General features: G+C 37.1%; 2 protein-coding genes across 6 annotated transcripts in view; one reads left to right on the forward strand and one right to left on the reverse strand.

The window, feature by feature from the left end:
* Positions 1–6,739: 6,739 nt before the first annotated feature.
* LOC107776914 (uncharacterized) lies at positions 6,740–8,679 on the reverse strand. The gene is made up of 4 exons (XM_016596870.2): positions 8,409–8,679; positions 8,208–8,283; positions 7,945–8,071; positions 6,740–7,179 (listed from the first exon to the last, which is right to left on the reverse strand). Exons 1-4 carry the CDS (start codon positions 8,520–8,522, stop codon positions 6,987–6,989), a joined length of 510 nt encoding a protein of 169 aa, XP_016452356.1. The 5' UTR covers positions 8,523–8,679; the 3' UTR covers positions 6,740–6,986.
* A 2,414-nt stretch (positions 8,680–11,093) lies between these two features.
* LOC107776915 (uncharacterized) overlaps positions 11,094–22,543 on the forward strand; it is a 57,105-nt gene continuing 45,655 nt past the window's right edge. For 3 of the 5 annotated variants that reach the window (XR_012708824.1, XM_075252102.1, XM_075252103.1), the window contains exons 1-5: positions 11,178–11,394; positions 11,519–12,323; positions 12,412–12,618; positions 13,173–13,234; positions 20,103–20,592. Coding sequence is in view for 4 of the 5 variants with exons in the window: in XM_075252102.1 (XP_075108203.1) it covers positions 11,521–12,323; positions 12,412–12,618; positions 13,173–13,234; positions 20,103–20,592 (1,562 nt within the window). In the remaining variant the exon portion in view is untranslated. Of the gene's footprint in view, positions 11,395–11,518; positions 12,324–12,411; positions 12,619–13,172; positions 13,235–20,102; positions 20,593–22,543 lie in introns of all 5 variants that reach the window. The other 2 variants (XM_075252101.1, XM_075252100.1) reach the window with 2 other exon arrangements.

Raw genomic sequence — 22,543 nt, forward strand, 5'->3', positions numbered from 1 at the left:
TCGCGTACCTGGGGCCGCGTTTGCGTAGGTTCTTTTCGAGGCTGATTAGTTTGTGTTTGTGCTTCGTGATCGCAAAGATTGTTTCGCGATAGCGTAGTGCATTTTCAGGGGCAATGCATTTTCTTCTTCGCGATCGCGAAGGTATTTCCGCGATCGCAATTTATTGATTCGCCCAGTGATTATAAGTACTCTAATTTTGGGGGTTTAAGCCATTTTGTATATTTGGAGCTATGGAGCTCGGATTGAGACGAGTTTTGAAGCGATTTTCGCCATGTTGATTGGGGTAAGTGTTCTCTACCCATTTTTGATTTATTTCATGAATCTATCTTCATTTTTGGCATTTGATCGAGGATTTCAAGAGAGAAAATTGGGTTTTTTAAAAAAGTTTCATAGAGTAAAATTTTTAGTTTTGAACATCGATTCGGAGTTGGATTTGAGTGAAACTAGTATGGTTGGAGTCGTAATTAAATGGGTTGTCGAATTTTGTGAACAATTATATATTGATTCGAATGCTTTACTTTATATCTTAAGTCATATAAAACTTAGGCAAGCCTTAAATAACATAGGATTAAAAGAAGAATTAGTTAGTAACTAATCTCCTATTCGCTAATTATAAATTATTCATATCATTACTATGTTTTCGCTTACCTTGTCTTAAAAATTTTGAAGCCCAAAGCTTAGCAAAGGGACGACAGCCACACTTTCAAAAACAATCAGATTAGAAACACAAGCTTTATCTTCAAAAGGAGAATCAAATTATTTGCAAAAGTGAAGTGTTGTCGCCCCAAAGGATTTTCAAAAAATAGTTTTTCTTCAAGTCTTCAAATCCAGGTATATCTTAGGATTACCCTCATCTCATTGGAACAATATACACCTCCATGCTTCAGGATTAAGTGCTTAAATTTAGTTCTCCTTTTCACATACTTTCTTAAATACAAACATCATATATCTCTTTTCAAAAGTTTTTTTCAAGTAAACATGCACTAATGTTATTTTCCTCTATAAATTCATACCTCTTTTAAACTACACCCTCCCTTTGTAAGAATTATCTCCTAATATAAGATAAGCCATATCTCTAGAATACTAGTTAAGGCATAGTATAAATAATTAATTCTAAATCTAGTCTAAGTCCTATGGAGCTACCTTAGGTAGATTTTTAGGGGTGCATAACTGATCACGCCCAACTCTAGTCCTAAAAAGGATAAGCGGTTGCTGCAAATATAATCCGGTCTAAAAGTCTGAAGCCGAATCCCACAGAGAACTAAGGCTTAGCTATAGCTGTTTAATATCACTAAAAAGACAAGTTTGAATAATTTTCTAAATTATAAAGATTGAGATTTATATTTCTAACTAATTAACTAGCAAATACTAGAAAGTGGTAAAATTATCAACTAACGAGACAAAAGGTTGGAGACTAAATTAAGGAGGTCTAGAGTTATGATTTCCCCAATTTTTGAAATCCTTCCCGCTATGTTCCCTGCAATTTCGCCTATGTATTCTCTACTGATCATGAGCACTTTAGGTGTCGTAATTCTCTCTCGAGCAACTACAATAATTTACTAGGCATATTCTCTCAAACTACGCTAGTTGGCTTTATCTAACGGCTCATTATGACCACATCAATGCTTTGTTATTTCTAAATCTACCTTTAAACCTACTGTATTGATTTCTCACATACGTTAGGAGTGACGTTGTTCAACAACCACCTAAATATATATCCTTTCTCAAGCAACACATAATAAATAGGCACAGTCAATTGATGGCAATTCAATCAACTGAAATAAGTACGTAGTTGAACAAATAGACAAATTCAAAGGTTAAATTATATTAAAACATAACAAGAATTCATCCTCCAAGAGGTTCCATCAAAACCCTAGATAATAAATTAGTTACTCATAATAGCATATAAAAACTACAATACTAAAAGTCATAACCAATAATGAAAAGTAGGAAGAAGAAGGGAAAAACTCGTAGTTGAATCTTCCTCCTTGTTTCTCGCGTATTCTTTCCTCCTTAGGTCGAATCCCCAATCTCCTTAGCCTCCTTAGGTCTAAATTATGTCAAAAGTATATCTAAAGTCCCCAAAATACCATTTTTCCATGTATATATACCAAGTAGGGTCGGACCCAAATAATTATACCTTCTCCTACACGAAAAAGGACACTTTTCCAGGTCAGGACGTCCGCGGCCGCGAATTCAACCACGGATTTTACCCAGTGTTCTGCCTCACATCCGCGGCCAGATTTGCGGCCGCGGATTCGACCGCATTTTTCACCCTTTTCTGTTTAGCATTTGGAAAAACGTAAAACATGAAAGTTATAGCCCTTTGAATTAGATTTCCAAACATATATTGTGAAGCCCAAATGGAGTTCTTAGAGAAAAGTTATGCGCATTTTATTAGACAGTGTGCAATATGCCTACTTGTTTTTTCGTTCGTCCTTAAGTATCATCCGTTGATTCCCGAACACGATACTGGCTTAATTCATTGGGCTTTTACTCAGACTTCAATGATCCAAATCACTTGGATTCATTCCATAACATCTACCTAGCTCGGAATCACTCCTACAAGGCATAAAACACACAATTAGTGCAAAACACTAGCGATTAAAGCTCAAACTCAATTAAAGTGCAGTAAATTAGAGTGTAATAAGCGACTAAAATACGTAATTATAGCCTATCATCAATAACACCTTCCCCTTAGAAGAACAAGAAACCTTACACATAATCTCACCGGTTAGCAGACTAATAAAGAATTTGACTTATTAATTAAATAGGTACCCCAGTATACCTTCAAATATTAGGTGGTGACTCTCTTTCATCAACAACAGAGAAATCAGTAGTTGAATCTTATTTTGACTAGTGAAAAATAGGGTGCAATACCCGGCAGGTCTACAGGAAACACATCTGAAAAGTCTCTCACTACTGGAACAGACTCAATGGTAGGAGTATCAACACTAGCATCCCTCACAAAGGTCAAATATGCCAGACATCTCTTCTTAACCATCCGTTGAACCTTCAAATATGAAATCACTTTATTGGGAACATAATCTAGGGAATCCACTCAACCCTAGGCAACCCTGGCATCGCCAAGGTCATGGTCTTGGCGTGATAATCCAGAATAGCGTGACATGGTGAAAACCAATCCATGCCTAAAATCGAGTCAAAATCAACCATGCTAAGTAGCAAAAGATCAACTCTTGTATCTAATCCACCAATAGCCACCACACACGACCAATTACACAGTCCACAATAATAGAATCACCCACTGGTATAGATACATGAAATGTGTAAATAAAGAATCACAGGGTGTATCCAAATAACGAGCAAAGTACGATGACACGTATGAATAAGTGGAACCAGGATCAAATAATACTAAATCATCTATGTGGCATACTGAATCAATACTTGTGAACACAGCATCGTAAGCAACTGCCTCTGGCCTAGCGAAAAAAGCATAGGATCGAGCCTGACTACCACCTATCTGACCTCCCCCTCTAAGGCGTCCTCGACCCGCACGACCTCCACCCTGAGCAGGCTGAGGGGGTGGTGTAGCAACTGGTGCAGGGGTCATAGACTGGCCTCCCTACTGCACTAGACCTATGTAGTGACGGGGATAATACTTCCTCACATGCCCCAACTTTCCACAGTCGTAACAACCTCGAGCTGGAAATGATGATGGGGCCTGAATTGGACCCCAAGAAATAGAATAACCACTGGAAGAACCTAGTACCAATGAATCCTAGACTGATGGAGCACGGTACGAGCTTTGAGCTGGAAGTGCAATGAAAGACGACTGAACTGGATGAGTGTTATAAGAATAGTGGCTAGCTAATGCACCACGAGGAACCTGACGAGCCATCTGAGCGGGCCTGTAAGGACAACCTCTACTGTGATGTGATTGACCTCCGTATGAGGTACCACTGAAACACGGGGACTCTTTCCCTCCCGCTCCTCGCAAAAGAGCCTGCGAACCGACTCCAAGCGCCTGACAATCTCGACCACCTGGTCAAACCTAGTATTCGTCTTGGCCTCTCAAGCCATACTGTAATGTAGGCCATAGTTGAGGCCATCAATGAACCTCCCGATCCTGTCTCTCTCAGTGGGAACCAATCATATAGCATGACGGGCTAAATCTGCGGATCTCATCCCATACTGCATCACCGTCATAGTAAGATTTTGTCATTATCTAAGACGAATTTAATTATACAATACAATAAAATTAAAGTTACAAAGCAAAATACTGAGATTCTAATTAGGCAAATTATACTGAGATCCATTACAGAGGTGCCGTGAAAACAAAAGTTGCAAAGTGGCTTGAGGGATTTAATAGTTACCTACAATAGTTTGATTTGAGTAGCTTTTGTTTGTTTGGCATGTTGTTTCTTTTGAGCTATGACTGACTGTTGGAACATGATGTCCAACAAGCAACATGATGTCCAACAAGCAGTTTTTTTGTGTATTGTACATATGTTGCAATTTGGTAATAAAGCTAATTAATTACCAAACAAAATAATTTAAGTTACAATAAAAATAAATATTATATTTAGAATAATAAAACAATATAATATAACATGTAATTGTGAAAACTATATGCAATAGCAACACTTCAAATTATAAAATTTCGGAGAATCCAAAATTATGAAGCAGATCACACATTGGACACGTGCTTTTATTTTTGGAAATGATGCAGGAATACTGAAAAGAGAGGGCAGAGTTTTGCAGATTTTCAGTGATTTCAATGTGTGAAAAAGAGGTTCAAGCATCTGAATTTATAACCAACGAATTAGAGTTTCAAACAGGTGTGCAAATGCCTGTTTGTGAACAAAGTGTCTATTCAGCAGAAATATTCAAATTTATGTTAAAGACCGTTTGGGAAATGCATATTTAGGAATACCGTTATGACAACGATTTATGAATTAAAATTATGTTAGTTTTGAGGGAAAAACATGAACCAATCCACTCATGATAAGGTTATATTTTGGATTAAAATCAAACAAAGGACAAATTTATTTTATTTCTTATAATTAAAGAACAAATATGAAGAAATTCACTAGTGATAAGAACATACTCTCATAGTTGAGAGACATTTTTGGCCATTTTCCCTACTTTATATTAACTACTACATCACATACTTTTTTAAATCAACAAAACATCGAAGAACGATTCAAATAATGACTCTTCAATATATACATTTACTATGACTTAATTGTTTTTCTTCATAGAAACATTTTTCCTCCATATATACCAATGTACGAGTAAAGTATGGAATAACGTTGTAAAATAGGACGCTTTGGAAAATTCCTAAGAGAAAAATGTTCTCCCTACACCTATTCCTTATTAGCCTCGTTGATCCTCAAATTTGATATGCAATTCTGGATTCCTCAAAAGTCCTCTTAATTGGAGCCCGTTTGGCCAATGTAAAAAATTGTCTATTTTGAAAAATATTTTTACTGAAAAGTATTTTTCAAAAAAGTATTTTTGAAGAATTTTAGTTTGTGTTTGACCAATTCATTTGAGAAGTACTTTTTGCAATATTTTAAACAAAAAAAATTTGGCCAATAAAAGTACTTGAGTATCAAATTACGAAAAATGATATTAAATGTTCAGTTTATAAATAGTACTCCATTATTTACAAGAGAGAAATAAATTTAAATAGTTATTATAAAGTAATTTAATCTTTTGTTTTCTTTAATTAAAATATAAAAAATAAAGTAAAAATATATATTAAAGATCTTAATTAATATAAAATATAGTTATCCAAAGAAATAATATTGGATATCCGATATTACTTAGTGTATAGATGACGATTCAAGTATATCAAAATATAATCATTCAATATAAACTAAAATTTGCTTCATAAGAGATCTATTTATATTAGAGACTATTTCAAAGAGAATAGGAGGAAACAAAAATAAAAATACGATTAAAAAAGGGGATAGTAGAAACAAAAAGGAATTAAAAAAAAGTTAAATTAATGAAGGATAATTTCAAAAATATAAATTTATAGTAAGGATACTTTCGTCTTTAAAAAATATTTTTTTGCTTCTGCTTTTTGGAAGTAGGTAGAATTTATAGCTTTTTCCCAAAAGTAGAAAAACTGTTTCCACTGCTGCTCAAAAACACTTCTCCATCTTGGCCAAACACACTACATTTTTTAAAAAAAAAGTAATTTTTATCACAAAAAAATACTTTTGGACGGCCAAACAAGCTCTAAGTACTACTAATGTAAGTAGAGATTATCTGCTAATTACATTTAAAGCATAATATTTTCTTTATTTTAATTAATTTACTTGGAAGATCCAGGATTCCAGGCTAAAAGCAAGTAAACAACCAGTCGTGAAGAAAATATGAAATAAATATTTCCGTGTCCTTTGCTTTAACTTTCCACCTGACCAAGGATTAGATTGGACATAATTCTTAGGATTTAACAGAACTCAAGGACGTTGGAAAATTGAAATGAATACTCAAAACTTGCAATTCCGTCTTCTTATCCATACCCTTTTTCCTGAAGTATGTATCATGGGAATGCCATCACGATTGTTCTTTCTAGTGCTTTTCTGAGCAGGGAGCAGCTAAATCATAAATTCATTAAGAAAGAAGACATAAACGAAGAGTTGATTATTTATCAAAAAAAGGTAAAAAGCCAATCGACCTTGCTACGTGCTCATTCACCTTAAATCAGGAGTTAATTCCAAACTAAGTATGCCTACGTATAATTTCAATATAGAAGAACATCCCATCAAACATAATAGCATTGGAAAAACCATGCCAGCATAATGATTTTAGAAAATTCTAATGTGGAACTTCAGAAGTTTACTCACTCCAGATGTGGGCTTGACATATTAACTAGTATAACAGAGACATTGATTCAATTGCAAGCAGATTTACAATCAATAGCATTCAAAGACAGCAATGTCTTTACAACCAACTTCATCCGCAAAAATGAAGGCATCATTTATGGTGCCATGAATGTCCGAAAGCATGGATCAGGAATCAGTATCTGAATCAGATTCTGTCTCGGACTCCTGTTGAAATGGATTTAATCTATTTGTATTGGCTTCTAATGGAGGGAGTCCATCATCATCACTTGAGTCTTCATTCTCATCCATCTGGGTATTATTATCTGATTGCGTATCCTGTTTTGAACTCTCTACTGTTGTGGATTTGAAGACCTCTGGCCTGTGCACAGAGTATTGCATACATAAGAAAATTTCTGAACGAAAACTATTTGGGGGGAGGGGAGCTCATGGTAGGAGAGGAGCATTCAGATGTAGACTCTCACAACCAATCAGACAACACTCAGAGGATTGAAGTCAGTATCTCAGTCAGGAGGGGCGATAGGAGGTAGTTATGATAAAATAGTTTCACCTAGGGGTGGCGTCTACAAAAATTAACCAACTATTGCATATATACATGGGAAGTATACAGAGCAATCTATCAATTACAGATAGCATGTTCAAACATAAATGTCCAACTATGTGAAATCAACCATTAGTAAAACACACGCTCAGCAGAGTAGTTACTGAGAGCCTTTTTCTTCTAAGCCGATCGACATATACTGTAAGGAACAACCTAGAGACTTACTAGAGGAAGGTCAAGATCTATTCTTCGGGTGGATGTAAAAACACAAAAATTCAAAATGGAGTAGACCCCTACAGCCCACTTGACAGTTAAAAAGCCAAATATCATATCTTCTGTTTCCAGACATCAGTGATCAATTTTCAATCCCAAAATCCTTTGTAAATGTTCGAGCTGCAAGTTCACAAGTTATAATAATGTATCCATTCCACTAGAGATTTACAACAATAGGCTCATCGAGCAGTATGACCCTACTTTTTTCCTTTCCCAGTCAAGAACAGATTTTTTAAAAGAATAATCTCCTCCCCCTTTCATTAGAACTGAAAAAGGGGGCGAAAAAGAGGTGCTTGAATTATAGAGTCTCACCATTCAGGTGACTTTTGAAGCACACGGACTTGTTCATAATAGAGTACCTGCGTAACAACACATCCCACTTTTCTACCTGACTCGACAGCTTCCTCTCTTCCTCTCTCATCAACCACAACAAAATTGCCTATTCATTGAGGAAAAAAGATACAAAACACAAAGGAAAACACTCACATTATTCTTTCAATGCCAAAAATAAAGGCATGAAATCAACAACCATAATAAATCCCCAAAAATTTAGGATAGGAAATACCAAAGCAAACCTCTTTTTATCCACATGCTTTTCTGAAATTTCGCTGGAAATATTGCTATTGATGTTTCCCCTTTCGCATCCATCACCTTCAAAATTTAAAAAAAAAAAAACTAAAAATTCAGTATCAATTCATTAAAAAACCAAAACAACTACTCTAGAACACACACACATACACAGAAAAAAAGGAAGAAATTAGTACGGTTTTTCATACTTGAATAAGGTTGGAACCTCGAAGGTCCACAACCTGCATAATGCTTTGGCCCTGTTGAAGAGTGAAAAATTCTTCTTCGACGGCCCTCTTCAAATTCTTCCTTCCCCCTCCCATTTCTTCACCGATTTTGATTTTTGAGACCCTTCTTGACTTGTTTTTCTTGCCCAATTGGAAACACAGTGCAAAACCCTAAAGCCCTATGCCGTTTGTTTCATTTACCGGTAAAAATTATCAAAAATGATCCCTTATGTTTAGGGTAGGTTTAGAGTGACATATAAAATATGTCGTTTGGTAGGATATGCATTAACTTTCTCTATTAATAACACCTTATTTTATACGCTCTTTATACTTAAACATTAGTTATACACCATATTGGGTATTATCTTGTGCATGACTAAATCATGATATTAATAATGCAATAGAATGTAATGCATGCATTAGCTTAGCTACAGACGAAATTGCCCTTCAAAATTTATGCTTGATTAAAGTATGTTATTATATTAATGCAAGTCTGATGTAAAGTTTAATACTGAAATTGCCCCCGCTATTTATATCTATACTAATTTCTTCATTGTAAATTTATAAATCTGTACTCTACTACTATGTACTGGAACGAACTTGTAATCAACTCGTTTTCCTTTTATTTTTTTAATTCAAACTTTCTTTGCCAAATAATCCAAAAAAGTGAGAAATAAAATTATATCCCTAGTAGATAAATAACTTAGCATAATTTTTTTTATAAATAAATAATTAGTTCGATACTACAATATAGATAGACAAATCAAATAATTTTTTTAAAACCTTTTTCATATAAAAACATTCATCATCATATGTTTCTTTTAAAAAAATAAAGTGATGGACTGGTTATGAGAGTATTATTGTATACAAACAATTCTTTTAGAAATTGTGCAATACTTTTAATACATCAAACCAAACAATGGATAAGAAATATGTCAGTATAACTAATGTCAACACAACAAATTGCAAGCATAACTAATACCAACATTACTAATACACTATATTCAACATTATTCTTATGCACCCTAATATTTTTGTCTTTATAAATTTTTAATCAAACTCTGACTTTATTAGTTTTAGTTCTTTAAGTTGGTAAGAAGTGAATATTTTTTGTTTTCATCAAATTATTATCTTTTTGATAACTATACATTTCATTTACCAGGGAAAAAATATATACAAACAATACAAAATACAAAAAAGAAAAGCTGAACAACCTCAGCTTCCTACAATTGCTAGCAACTACCTCTCCCACCACCCCCTATTTGCATATTTACATTAACAACTTAGGGGTAAAAATTCAAAAATCTCAACTGTTCACCAATTTCCTCTGAAATGGATGTCTTTGACAATTAGATTGCTGATAACATCAATGCTTCTGTATTTCCTTGAAAGATTCTTTGATTCCTCTCTTGCGTAATAGACACTAATAGATATCACTATTTTGTAGATTTTAGCTTTTACATTTTTCCTTTTGCATTTGTGACTGCATAATTGAGCTAATGACCACATTCTATTGGTGCTATTGGTGCTCTTTGAAACCAGTCTACTCCATAATTCAGCAGGGTAAGCACACTTGAAAAATAAGTGCTTCGTAGATTTATTTTCACTGTCACATAAAAGGGCATATTAGCTCCTGAACAATACATCATTTTAAAAACTTGTCCTTTGTGTACATCCTTCCATGAGCTACCAATTGTAGCACAAAAATCCATTAAGAACAACCATAATTGTTACAGGATATTATCTTTCAACTAACTTTCTGAAACTCTCATCTCAATTCGTTATAAAAGCTTATTAATAGAGAATTGATGCATGTTCCTCGAGTCTTCATTGTTATACCCAGCTGCTTTAAAGGTCCCTTTTGTATTTATTAATTATTTAATAAATTTTAATTATATTTAACATGAATAGTGAAAATATTTGAATTTTTCTTATCAAATTTAAAATAACTATACTAAAAATTGCACCAAGTACGAAAAATAGAGCAAAGATAACAAAACTTATACCTAAGAGAATTGCATCAAACTCAAAATAAAAATAAAAACTAGACCACTATAGTGAAAACTACACCTCCAAATGTGAGTTTCTTTAAATCGAACAACTAGATACTTAAGGACTCGTTAGGCCAGAAAAAAAGATCACTTATTTTATTTTATTTTTGAAAATCAGTGTGGCCATGAAATTTTCGATTTTCACTTAAGGATAAATTTCAGAATTTTTTTGAAAATTTTAAAAACTCAAAAAAATTATTTTTCAAAATTTTTACTTCGGATCACTCACAAAAAATAAAAAAACTGCTAAAATTATATTCATGTCCAAGCACAACTTTAATTTTTAAATATTATTTTTATTTTTAAAAAAAATTATTTTTTTCGAAATTTTACAATTCTTATGTCCAAACGCCCACTAAGAATTTGTCAAAGATTTGACAAAGACTAAACATTATCACTTTTGAAACATTCAAGGGGCTAACTGCTCAAAATTATCTTTAAAGGACTATTTTGAACCTACACGCAGATATAGTAGACCATTTTGTTATTTTCTCGTTTCTTTTACCAGTCTCCTTATTTTTAAAATATGAAATGATTAGAATACCCTTATAGGGTAGCATTACAGGCGGTTACGAGACGTATAGGAAAGACACTAACAAGACAAAGTCGGTTACATTCGAGATTTTTGTGAACAGTGCCGTCACTTTAGCCCCCAGTACGGAAACAAATCAATCAAAGGTTTTCGAACCTCCTCTTACAACTCGAAGCTCAACGTTTCTACTCGCGGGAATTTGAGGTTTCACTCTTTGTCCCTTTTTCTATTTCTCTTTTCACCCTTCAGTTATTTTTTCAAATTTCCACAAATTTCACCTCAGAAATTATGTAGCCTATTTCTCTTTAAAAAAGAAAAAAACTGATTTCACTGCTATCAGTTTTCTGAGAAGCCATTGAATTATGAAACTATCTGTTCCATTAGAGTGAGTAGCTCACATAAGTTCATTTCACAACTCTTCAATTGTCATTGCTATATGTACAGGTTCTTCAATTAGTATTATTTTATAATCACATTGTTCTTTTGTACTATTTCTGTGCTTTTTGCAGCAATGGGTCGAAGGAAATCTAAGCCAAATCGTTCAGTAGGAATTTTGGAAGGAGAAGTTCCTAATGGGCAATCAAACGGCAAAAATGATGCTGAAACTGCGAAAAAAGATGTGTCTTTTGAAGTTGACGTGCCATTTTTCGTTGAAATTGACAGGTCTAATTGGTTGTCTGATGAACATATGGATATTTCTGAAATTGTTTTATCTGACTTGAATGTTAGTGAAGAGTTTTGTCACTATGTATTGGATGAGGAGTTTTACCGGGATTCGAGGTATATATTGAGGTTTAGGGTGAGTAATGTTGATGAGTATCTTAATAGGATAAAGTTAGGTCATTGGCCTGTATTCCCTGCTAGTAGTATATGTTTGGAAATTGTAGTGAAAAAGGAGAAGGAGGGTTTGGAGGAAAATGTTGTGTTGGTGGAGGGAAATTTTGATGGACCTGATGAAGGTATATCGGGGCTAGTCCATTTGGCTAGTTTGAAATTCTTGACGTTGAGGCCTGTTACGGGGCATATTGTTCCAAGTTGTTTAGCATCTATACGGTTGAGGGTGGAGATTTTAAGAAGTGCATTTGACGCGTGTGAGTCACTTCTTGATACATCCAGACAGCTATGGAAAAAGAGCATGATGCATGTGATGGCTTGGCTACGTCCAGAGGTTGTGACTTCAGAGGCTAGATATGGATACGAGGTGGCAGCACATTCAGATGTTGGTCTAGCTTCAGGGCTGGCTGAAAGTTCTGCTTCAAGGAAATGTTCTAGGTTTGATGTAGCTAGTTTCTATGAAGCTATTAAGCCATCAAAGTGAGTGTTTGACATAAAGTTTATATTTATGTTGGCTATGCTACAAATTTCCTCATACTTGGCTATGCATTCATGATATTTCCTGCAGGGAGGAGCCGATGCTGGACGATAACCTCCCTGGTTTGCTTCCTAAGCTTAGACCTTACCAGCGTCGTGCAGCTTATTGGATGGTGCAGAGGGAGAAAAGAAATTTTGATGGCTCTTTGCAAAGCAAAATAAATCGCTTTATTTCTCCTCTATGTATGCAACTGAGTTTAATTGAGACCTCTATGACAATATATTACAATCCATTTTGGTATGTTTTTCTCTCTTTAATGAACAGAATGTTACCATCAGATTCACTGAATTGACCATCATTTGAAGTATTTTTCATCCATGGTTCATCCAATAGGTCCCTTTGTGGTGAAATGGACACTTCCAACTGTTGGCACTAACTGAATTTGGTTTTGCTATCTTGCGTTTTATGAATTCAAAAGGTTGGCGATCAGTTTATCGTCATTTTTCTGTTCTTTGGATTGGGATGTGACTTGTTATCTACATCCCTAATTCCAGGACAAGAATCCATTGGTCCCCCCCTTTTTTGAAAAGGTCACATACTCACATGAATGGAAAATTTCATTCTTCCTGATGGCTTGGATCACTATTGTTTGGTTCTTCTTCCTTTTTTTTCCGTAGCTCACAACTATATTGTTCTTAATTCAAGTATAAGGAGTCAAAAATTGAAAAAGAACTATTTTGGATTGAACTGATATCTCCCTTAAATATCTCTTTTATTAAGTTATATTGGTCATACTTTTTAACCGCTTAGGCAGAGTTATCTAATGATCAGTTTCTGATGTTACTTTTCAGTGGAAATGTATCCTTGCATGCAGAGATTGCCCCACCAGTTGTTCCTGGTGGTATTTTAGCTGGTAAGAGAAATGACCGTTCATCCTTGATCCACCATTTTATATTATTGCTTTCTATCCTTTAACAATTTCATTTTGTATCCCTTGGTGCTGAAAATGTGTTGGACGGCATAGAATCTTTTCTAGGATAGATAGGATCAATGGACCATACGATTTTTTTCCTTTTCTTTTTCTGCTGGCTGATCCTCTGTACATATCTTAGCACCTTCTAGTGCTGTTCATTGATGGAATTTACCTTGCTGATTAAAAATGTGGATATTATTTACTGCCTGACATGTGATTGCTTTCGGTAACAAACATGTCCTGTTGCTTTCAACAACAACAACAACATACCCAGTAATATCCCACACCGTGGGGTCTGGGGAGGGTAGTGTGTACGCAGACCTTACCCCTACCTTGTGAGGATAAAGAAGCTGTTTCCAATAGACCCTCGGCTCAGGAAAGCATAAGCACCACATTAATGAAAATATAGACAATAAGGGACAACACCAAAAAGCCATAAAAAGCAGAATAAAAACAACAAGATAGTAAGGTGATCAACAATAAAAGAAAACAACGGTTAGTCATAAAAACCTGCTACCAACAGAAAGCGATACTGCGTGCCAATACTACTGTTATGAACAATCTAGACTACCTACTCTACTACCCTAATCCTCGACCTCCATACCTTCTTATCAAGGGTCATGTTCTCGGTCAGCTGAAGCTGCGCCATGTCTTGCCTAATCACCTCTCCCCACCTCGTCTTTGGCCTACCTCTACCTCTCTGTAGGCCCTCAAATGTCAACCTCTCACACCTCCTCACCGGAACGTCTGTGCTCCTCCTCCTCACATGACCAAACCACCTAAGTCGCGCTTCCCGCATTTTGTCCTCAATAGGGGCCACACCCACCTTGTCGCGAATAATCTCATTTCTGATCCTATCTAACCTGGTGTGCCCCGCACATCCATCTCAACATCCTCATCTCTGCTACCTTCATCTTCTGAGCGATCTTGACTGGCCAACACTCAGCCCCATACAACATTGTCGGTCTGACCACCACTTTGTAGAACTTACCTTTATGTTTCGGTGGCACCTTCTTGTCACACAAAACACTGGAAGCGAGTCTCCATTTAATCTATACCGCCCCAATATGATGTATGACATCTTTTTTAGTTTACAGATATGTACATAATATAGTCTTGTCCCACATTGGAATAGGAGTAATATGTCCTTGTAGAGTATAGCTATAAATAAGGACCTCTTGTATTGTATTGAGTATCTAATATCAATAATATATTTTCTCCCGTGCTTTCTCACATGGTATCAGAGCAATCGTGAGAGATTTATCGCTGTGCATAAATTCCAGCGACTCTGGGAAGAGAAATCAGTCAACCGGAAGTCTTTTTTCCGGCAAACACAGGTCTGCCGCAGTAAAAAAAAAAAGAAGCCATTTTTCGTCAGTGTTGTGCAAAAACCAACACCACCACGAAGTATATCGGCCTCCGGCGACCAACCCATAAAAATATCTCCGTCAGAAGACCCTCCACGAGCTCCCACGCGTCGCCGGAAGACATTTTTCGGCGAAGTTCCGACGCCACGCGCCGGCGCGTGGGTCCCTTTCAGGTCACTTTTCGGAAAAATTTCTTTGGGACAGATTGTTCGCAAGGAAATTCCGAGCCTACCCATCCATGTTACACCAAATTCCGACAACTTTTATATTTTTCCGGCGTGAACAGTGTTTTGTCCGACATGTTTTGTCCGGCATCTACATTGAGGTTCCGACGACTACAATATTTCCTTACTCTGTTTCAGTGGATTACAATTGATTCTTTCTCTTATTTGGTAATAATTTGCAACGATGTCTTTGGGATTTGATGTTTTTGAGTCTAGAAACATGAGTTCTGGAAGCTCTAGTGTTATGATTACCTCGGAACCTTTAATGGGAAGTTCAAATTACTTAGCTTGGGCTTCATCTGTCGAGTTGTGGTGTAAAGGTCAAGGTGTTCAAGATCATCTAATCAAACAGTCTAGCGAAGGAGATGAAAGGGCGATAGCACTTTGGGCAAAGATCGATGCTCAGTTATGTAGCATCTTGTGACGATATTTTGATTCCAAGTTGATGCCATTGTTTCGTCCATTCCGGACATGTTATTTGGTTTGGGCACAGGCTCGTACCTTATACACTAATGACATATCTCGCTTCTATGATGTGATATCGCGGATGACAAACTTAAAGAAGCAAGAATTAGATATGTCTACTTACTTGGGTCAAGTACAGGCAGTCATGGAGGAATTTGAGAAGTTGATGCCAGTTTCTGCTAGTGTTGAAAAACAACAAGAGCAACGACAGAATATGTTTCTAGTTCTTACCCTCGCTGGACTTCCTAATGATCTTGATTCAGTACGCGACCAGATTTTGGCTAGTACGACTGTCCTCACAGTTGATGAATTATTCTCTCGATTACTCCGCCTTGCTGCAGCACAAGTCACCCAGTGATCTCATCACAGATACATGATTCCTCTGTTCTCGCATCCCAGACAGTGGATGTTCGGGCGTCTCAAACTATGGAGAATAGATGAGGAGGAGGTCATTTTGGAAGATCTAGACCCAAGTGTTCTTATTGTCACAAACTTGGACACACTCGTGAAATGTGCTATTCCTTACATGGTCGTCCACCCAAAAATGCTTACATTGCTCAGACCGAGACTACAGGTAACCAGGGATTTTCTTTATCTAAAGAAGAATATAATGAACTCCTTCAGTATCGAGCAAGTAAGCAGACATCTCCACAAGTAACCTCGGTTGCTCAGACTGATACTTCTGTTGCTGGTAATTCTTTTGCTTGTGTTTCCCAGTTTAGTACTCTTGGACCATGGGTCATGGACTCAGGCGTTTCTGATCACATCTCTGGTAATATATCACTTTTGTCGAATATTGTATATTCACAGTCTCTTCCCATTGTTACTTTAGCCAAAGGAGTAGGATAAGCTAATCCCTTGTCTTCTATCACCCTAGATTCCGTTCTTTATGTTCCTGGCTGTCCTTTAGTCTTGCATCGGTTAGTCGTTTGACTCGTGCCCTCAATTATGGTATATATTTTATTGACGATTCTTTTATTATGCAGGACCGCAGTACGGGACAGACAATTGGTACAGGACGTGAATCAGAAGGCCTTTACTACCTTGACTCACTCGGTCCTTCCACAACATGTCTAGTTACAGATCCTCCAGACCTAATCCACAGACGTTTAGGACATCCGAGTTTATCCAAACTTCAGAAGATGGTGCCTAGTTTATCTAGTTTGTCTACATTAGATTGTGAGTCGTGTCAGCTTGGGAAACATACCCGAGCCTCCTTTCCGCGTAGTGTTGAGTCTTGTAGAGTCTGTTTTCTCCTTAGTTCATTCTGATATATGGGGTCCTAGTAGAGTCAGTTCAACCTTGGGATTTCGTTATTTTGTTAGTTTTATTGATGATTATTCAAGATCTACTTGGCTTTTCTTAATGAAAGATCATTCTGAGTTATTTTCTATATTCCAGAGTTTCTGTGCTGAAATCAAAAACCAATTTGGTGTTTCTATTTGCATTTTTCGCAGTGATAATGCCTTAGAATATTTATCTTCTCAGTTTCAGCAGTTTATGACTTCTCAAGAAATTATTCATCAGACATCTTGTCCTTATACCCCTCAGCAAAATAGGGTTGCAGAGAGAAAGAATAGGCATCTTATTGAGACTGCTCGCACACTTCTAATTGAATCTCGTGTTCCGTTGCGTTTTTGGGGCGATGCAGTTCTCACAGCTTGTTATTTGATTAATCAGATGCCTTCATCTCCCATCAAGGATCAAATTCCGCATTCAGTATTGTTTCCCCAGTCACCCTTATACTCTCTTCCACCTCGTATTTTTGGGAGCACGTGTTTTGTTCATAACTTAGCCATAACTTAGCCCCTGGGAAAGATAAGTTAGTTCCTCGTGCTCTCAAGTGTGTCTTCCTTGGTTATTCTCGTGTTCAGAAGGGATATCGTTGTTATTCCCCTGATCTTCGTAGGTACCTTATGTCAGCTGACGTCACATTTTTTGAGTATAAACATTTTTTTACCTCTGCTGACCACCATGATATATCTGAGGTCTTACCTATACCGACCTTTGAGGAGTTTACTATAGCTCCTCCTCCACCCTCGACCACAAAAGTTTCACCCATACCAACCGTTGAGGAGTCTAGTGTTGTTCCTCCTAGATCCCCAGCCACAGGAACACCATTCTTGACTTATCATCGTCGTTCGCGCCCTACATCAGGCTCAACTGGTTCTTGTCCTGCACCTGACCCTGCTCCTACTGCGGACTTGTCTCTTCCTAGTACACCGATTGCTCTTCGGAAAGGTATACGGACCACACTTAATCCTAATCCCCATTATGTCAGTTTAAGTTATCATCGTCTGTCATCTCCCCATTATCTTCTTTGTCCTCGGTTTCCATCCCTAAGTCTACAAGTGAAGCGTTGTCTCATCCAGGATGGCGACAGGCTATGAGTGACGAGATGTCTGCTTTACATACAAATGGTACTTGGGAGCTTGTTGCTCTTCCTTCAGGTAAATCTACTGTTGGTTGTCGTTGGGTTTATGCAGTCAAAGTTGGTCCCGATGGCCAGGTTGATCGACTTAAGGCCCGTCTTGTTGCCAAAGGATATACTCAGATATTTGGGCTCGATTACAATGATACCTTTTCTCCTATGGCTAAAGTAGCATCAGTCCAACTTTTTCTATCCATGGCTGCGGTTCGTCATTGGCCTCTCTATCAGCTGGATATTAAGAATGCCTTTCTTTACGGTGATCTTGAGGATGAGGTTTATATGGAGCAACCACCTGGTTTTGTTGCTCAGGAAGAGTTTCGTGACCTTGTATGTCGCTTGCGTTGGTCACTTTATGGTCTAAAGCAGTCTCCTCGAGCCTGGTTTGGTAAGTTCAACACGGTTATCCAGGAGTTTGGCATGACTCGTAGTGAAGCTGATCACTCTGTGTTTTATCGGCACTCTGCTTCAAGTCTCTGTATTTATCTGGTAGTCTATGTTGATGATATTGTTATTACTGGCAATGATCAGGATAGTATTACCAATCTGAAGCAGCATCTCTTCCAGCACTTCCAAACTAAGTATCTAGGTAGATTGAAGTACTTTCTAGGTATTGAGGTTGCTCAGTCTAGCTCAGGTATTGTTATTTCTCAAAGAAAATATGCTTTAGACATTCTTGAGGAGACAGGGATGATAGGTTGCAGACCTGTTGACACTCCGATGGATCCGAATTCTAAACTTCTACCAGGACATGGGAGCCGCTTAGCGATCCTGCAAGCTATAGGCGGCTGGTTGGTAAATTAAATTATCTCACAGTGACTAGACCCGACATTTCTTATCCTGTGAGTGTTGTAAGTCAGTTTATGAATTCTCTCTGTGATAGTCATTGGGATGCAGTTGTCCGCATTATTCGGTATATAAAATCGGCTCCAGGCAAAGGGTTACTGTTTGAGGATCGAGGTCATGAGCATATCATTGGATACTCAGATGCTGATTGGGCAGGATCACCTTCTAATAGACGTTCTACGTCTGGATATTGTGTTTTAGTAGGAGGAAATTTGGTGTCTTAGAAGAGCAAGAAACAGAATGTAGTTGCTCGGTCTAGTGCAGCAGCAGAATATCGAGCAATGGCTATGTCAACATGTGAGCTAGTCTGGACCAAACAAGTGCTCAAGGAGTTGAAATTTGGTGAAATCAGTCGGATGGAACTTGTGTGCGATAATCAAGTTGCACTTCATATTGCATCAAATCCGGTGTTCCATGAGAGAACTAAACACATTGAGATTGATTGTCACTTCGTCAGAGAAAAGATGCTTTCAGGAGAGATTGCCACAAAGTTTGTGAGGTCGAATGATCAGCTTGCAAATATTTTCACCAAGTCCCTCACTGGTCCCTGTATTGGTTATATATGTAACAAGCTCGATACATATGATTTGTATGCATCGGCTTGAGGGGGAGTGCTAGTTTACAGATATGTACATAATGTAATCTTGTCTCACATTGGAATAGGAGTACTATATCCTTGTAGGGTATAGCTATAAATAAGGACCTCTTGTATTGTATTGAGTATCTAATATCAATAATATATTTTCTCCCGTGCTTTCTCACAATCTTCATCAATCTCCCCATCCACCTGAATAATAGACCCAAGGTACTTAAAACTGTCTCTCCTAGGGATGACCTGCGAGTCCAACCTCACCTCCCCTTCCCCTCCTTGAGTCTCGCCACTTAACTTACACTCCAAGTATTCTGTCTTGGTCCTGCTCAACTTGAAACCTTTAGACTCCATGGTCTGCCTCCATACCTCTAACTGCGCGTTCATACTATCTCGCGTCTCGTCAATCAATACAATATCATCTGCAAATAGCATGTACCACGACACCTCCCCTTGGATGTGGCGCGTCAGTACGTCCATCGCCAGGGCAAACAAAAAAGGGCTGAATGTCGACCCCTGATGCAACCCCATCATAACCGGAAAATGGTCCGAGTCCCCACCCACCGTCCTCACTCGGGTCTTTGCTCCATCATACATGTCCTGTTGCTTTCAAAGAGGTCTTTTTTCCCCTTCAATTTTTCTTTTTGATTGAAACACTTTCCTCATATTTAATTACCTTATCATTGAGTTATTAAGGGATGCTTTGCTTATTTTCTGATAATAATTTCCATATAAGTAATTGGTGCATGCTTGAATGTTTCAATATATATGATGTTAGGCAGTTCTGCAAATATTACGTACCTCAACTGTGAACAATGCCTTTTGGCATTTTAATCATTGAAATCCTTACTTCGTTTGTGTTGCTTCTTCTGTTATTGTCATATTGCAGATGAGATGGGGCTGGGAAAAACTGTTGAGCTGCTTGCTTGTATCTTTGGACATCCGGTGGCATCATCTTGTGTTGGCAATTTTACTGGTGAATTGCTGTGTGATGAGGGTCAGAAAAATAGTCTGAAAAGACTGAAAAGAGAGCGTGTTGAGTGTATATGTGGTTCTGTGAGTGAAAGCATCAGATATAAAGGATTGTGGGTTCAGTGTGATGTTTGTGATGCGTGGCTACATGCAGATTGTGTGGGTTACTCACCTAAAAAGAAATATGCAAAATGCGAAGCAATCTTAAATGGACAGCAGTCAACTGTCAATATGTGCAAGCGAGCTAAACGCAAAAACGATGTTAAAATAGTTGAGATGGAAGGCTGCTATATCTGCGAACCATGCTCAGAACTGATCCAAGCTACTGTAGCGCCGGTTGCCACAGGTGCAACTCTTATAGTGTGTCCAGCTCCTATATTGCCCCAGTGGCATGCTGAAATTGTTCGGTATTCTTACTTATCCTTTCATTTCCCTTGGTCCATTTCGAACATGTCATTTCTTCATGTTACCCTCCTGAATTACATCTTTTTCCTTTGATTTCCTCCCAATAGAGTATGGTTCATGAAAGGTAGAACCAGATATAAAACAGTTGACACAGATGTTACCAACCAAAAAGTTTGTTCATGCATGTATTTTTGGTCATCAAGAAGAGCTTTTAGTTATGTTTTGCTCAGTAGATAGTTTCATCGGAAATTTTTTACTCTCTCGATATCATGTTCAGAGCTCCTTGTTATTAAAGATTTTAAAGTGTGGAATGGTTTTAAACGAGAGACAGTAGTGTATAGTTGAAATTTTTGTCTTGAATCAGTTTGCAGATTTGCACTAGTATATTTTTTGAAAAGGTAACAAATCCAACATATTAATTGAATCATCAGCACAAAATTTGAGATATGCACTAGTATATGTTTTTCATAATTTGTTGTTGTTTTTTGACTTTTAGTTACTTTATTCTCCCGGCTTTACTTCAGTATATGTTCAGTTGGTGAATTAAACAACCATTTGATATCCCTACATCCTCATACTAGAGCTTGGGCAGCTTTCTTTTCCCGTCTCTTGATGTCACCCTTTCCTTCCTTGAATCATTCTCTGGGATTTCCAGTCAGGACAAATCATGCTCCAGTTCTTTTGATTATAGCTGTCATCTGATGAATATTGTCCACAACATTTAGACTTATGTTCATGCTTAGTGTTGAGCACCTATAATCCTATTGTGAAACATTATGGCTGGAGTTGTTTCTGGACCTTGAATTATGAGGTGGTGGGTGGTAACGGCAAACTGCAATCTGTGTATGACAACAAAACTGTGTCTAGTCATATCTCATATTAGTATATTACTGATAATTTTTCACCCTTCATGTTCAGAGCTCCTTATTATTAATGATTTTGAAAGATAGAATTGTGTTAAACTATGCTTACTGAGTTTGAAACCTTGAGGCAATAGTCTATAGTAAATTTATTGGCTTGAATTATAGTTTGTAGGTAAGCACCACTAGATGCTTATCATATATTACTGGTGTGTTGTTTTAGTTGCTTTGTTCTCGTGGCATTACTTGATTCTATGTTCGGTCAGTTAATAAAACAACCATTTGATATCCATGCATCCTCGTATTAGAGCTTGGGCAGCTTAGTGATCTTGTCTCACTATGTCACGCTTTCCTTCCTTGGATCGTTCTCTCCTGCAATCAATTCAGGGCATATCATGCTCGAGAGTTCTCTCCTTCAATCACTTCAGGACACAGACTTCTTCTTGAATCATAGATGTAATGTGATGGAAATTGTCTGCAACATTTAGTCTAAGTATTCATGGTGAGTGTTGAGCGGCTGTAATCCTGTTATGCAATATCATGGCTGGAGTTGTCCTGGACCTTGAATTATGAGATGCTGGGTGGTAACAGCAAACTGCATCCTGTGTATTTTGACAATTCTGTCTAGCTATATAACTAACTGATTATGTGGACTGATAAAGACCTTAAACTAAACCGAAATCGTGAAGTGTTACAAATTGGTGACTGCATTCTGCTGTACTGCTCATTATCAGTGGTATGCATACCAAAAGTTCTGCTATTGAACTTTGCCACATAAATGAGGGTGAATTTAGAAATTGTAGCCCGTACCAAAGTGTTTTTTGCTACTGATTTTATGGACTTGTTAGAATCGTATGTTATGTATTAATGTAATCTATACAAGTCTAGACTTTTGTATAATTGTCAGTACCATCTTGATACTTAAATTTGAATAAAAACTTCTATACCATTATTAAAAAAATGAAGATATCCTGCCCTGAAAATTTGGAAAGAGTAGGTCTAAAATCTCCTATTTAGATGACCAGTTGTTGATACAAGAAAAGTAATCACTGATAATAAAGGGCTAGTTGGTCTAATGTGGTTGATCTTTTTG

The sequence above is a fragment of the Nicotiana tabacum genome, chromosome 4 (genome assembly GCF_000715075.1).
Source record: "Nicotiana tabacum cultivar K326 chromosome 4, ASM71507v2, whole genome shotgun sequence".
In the NCBI taxonomy this organism is placed as follows: domain Eukaryota; kingdom Viridiplantae; phylum Streptophyta; class Magnoliopsida; order Solanales; family Solanaceae; genus Nicotiana; species Nicotiana tabacum.

Coding starts and splice junctions, on each gene's coding strand:
- LOC107776914 (XM_016596870.2), bottom strand. CDS start 8,522: ATGGGAGGGGGAAGGAAGAATTTGAAGAGGGCCGTCGAAGAAGAATTT. Junction 8,284..8,408: donor GAGGTTCCAACCTTATTCAA/GTATGAAAAACC, acceptor TAAATTTTGAAG/GTGATGGATGCGAAAGGGGA. Junction 7,180..7,944: donor CTTCAAAAGTCACCTGAATG/GTGAGACTCTAT, acceptor CTCTGTGCACAG/GCCAGAGGTCTTCAAATCCA.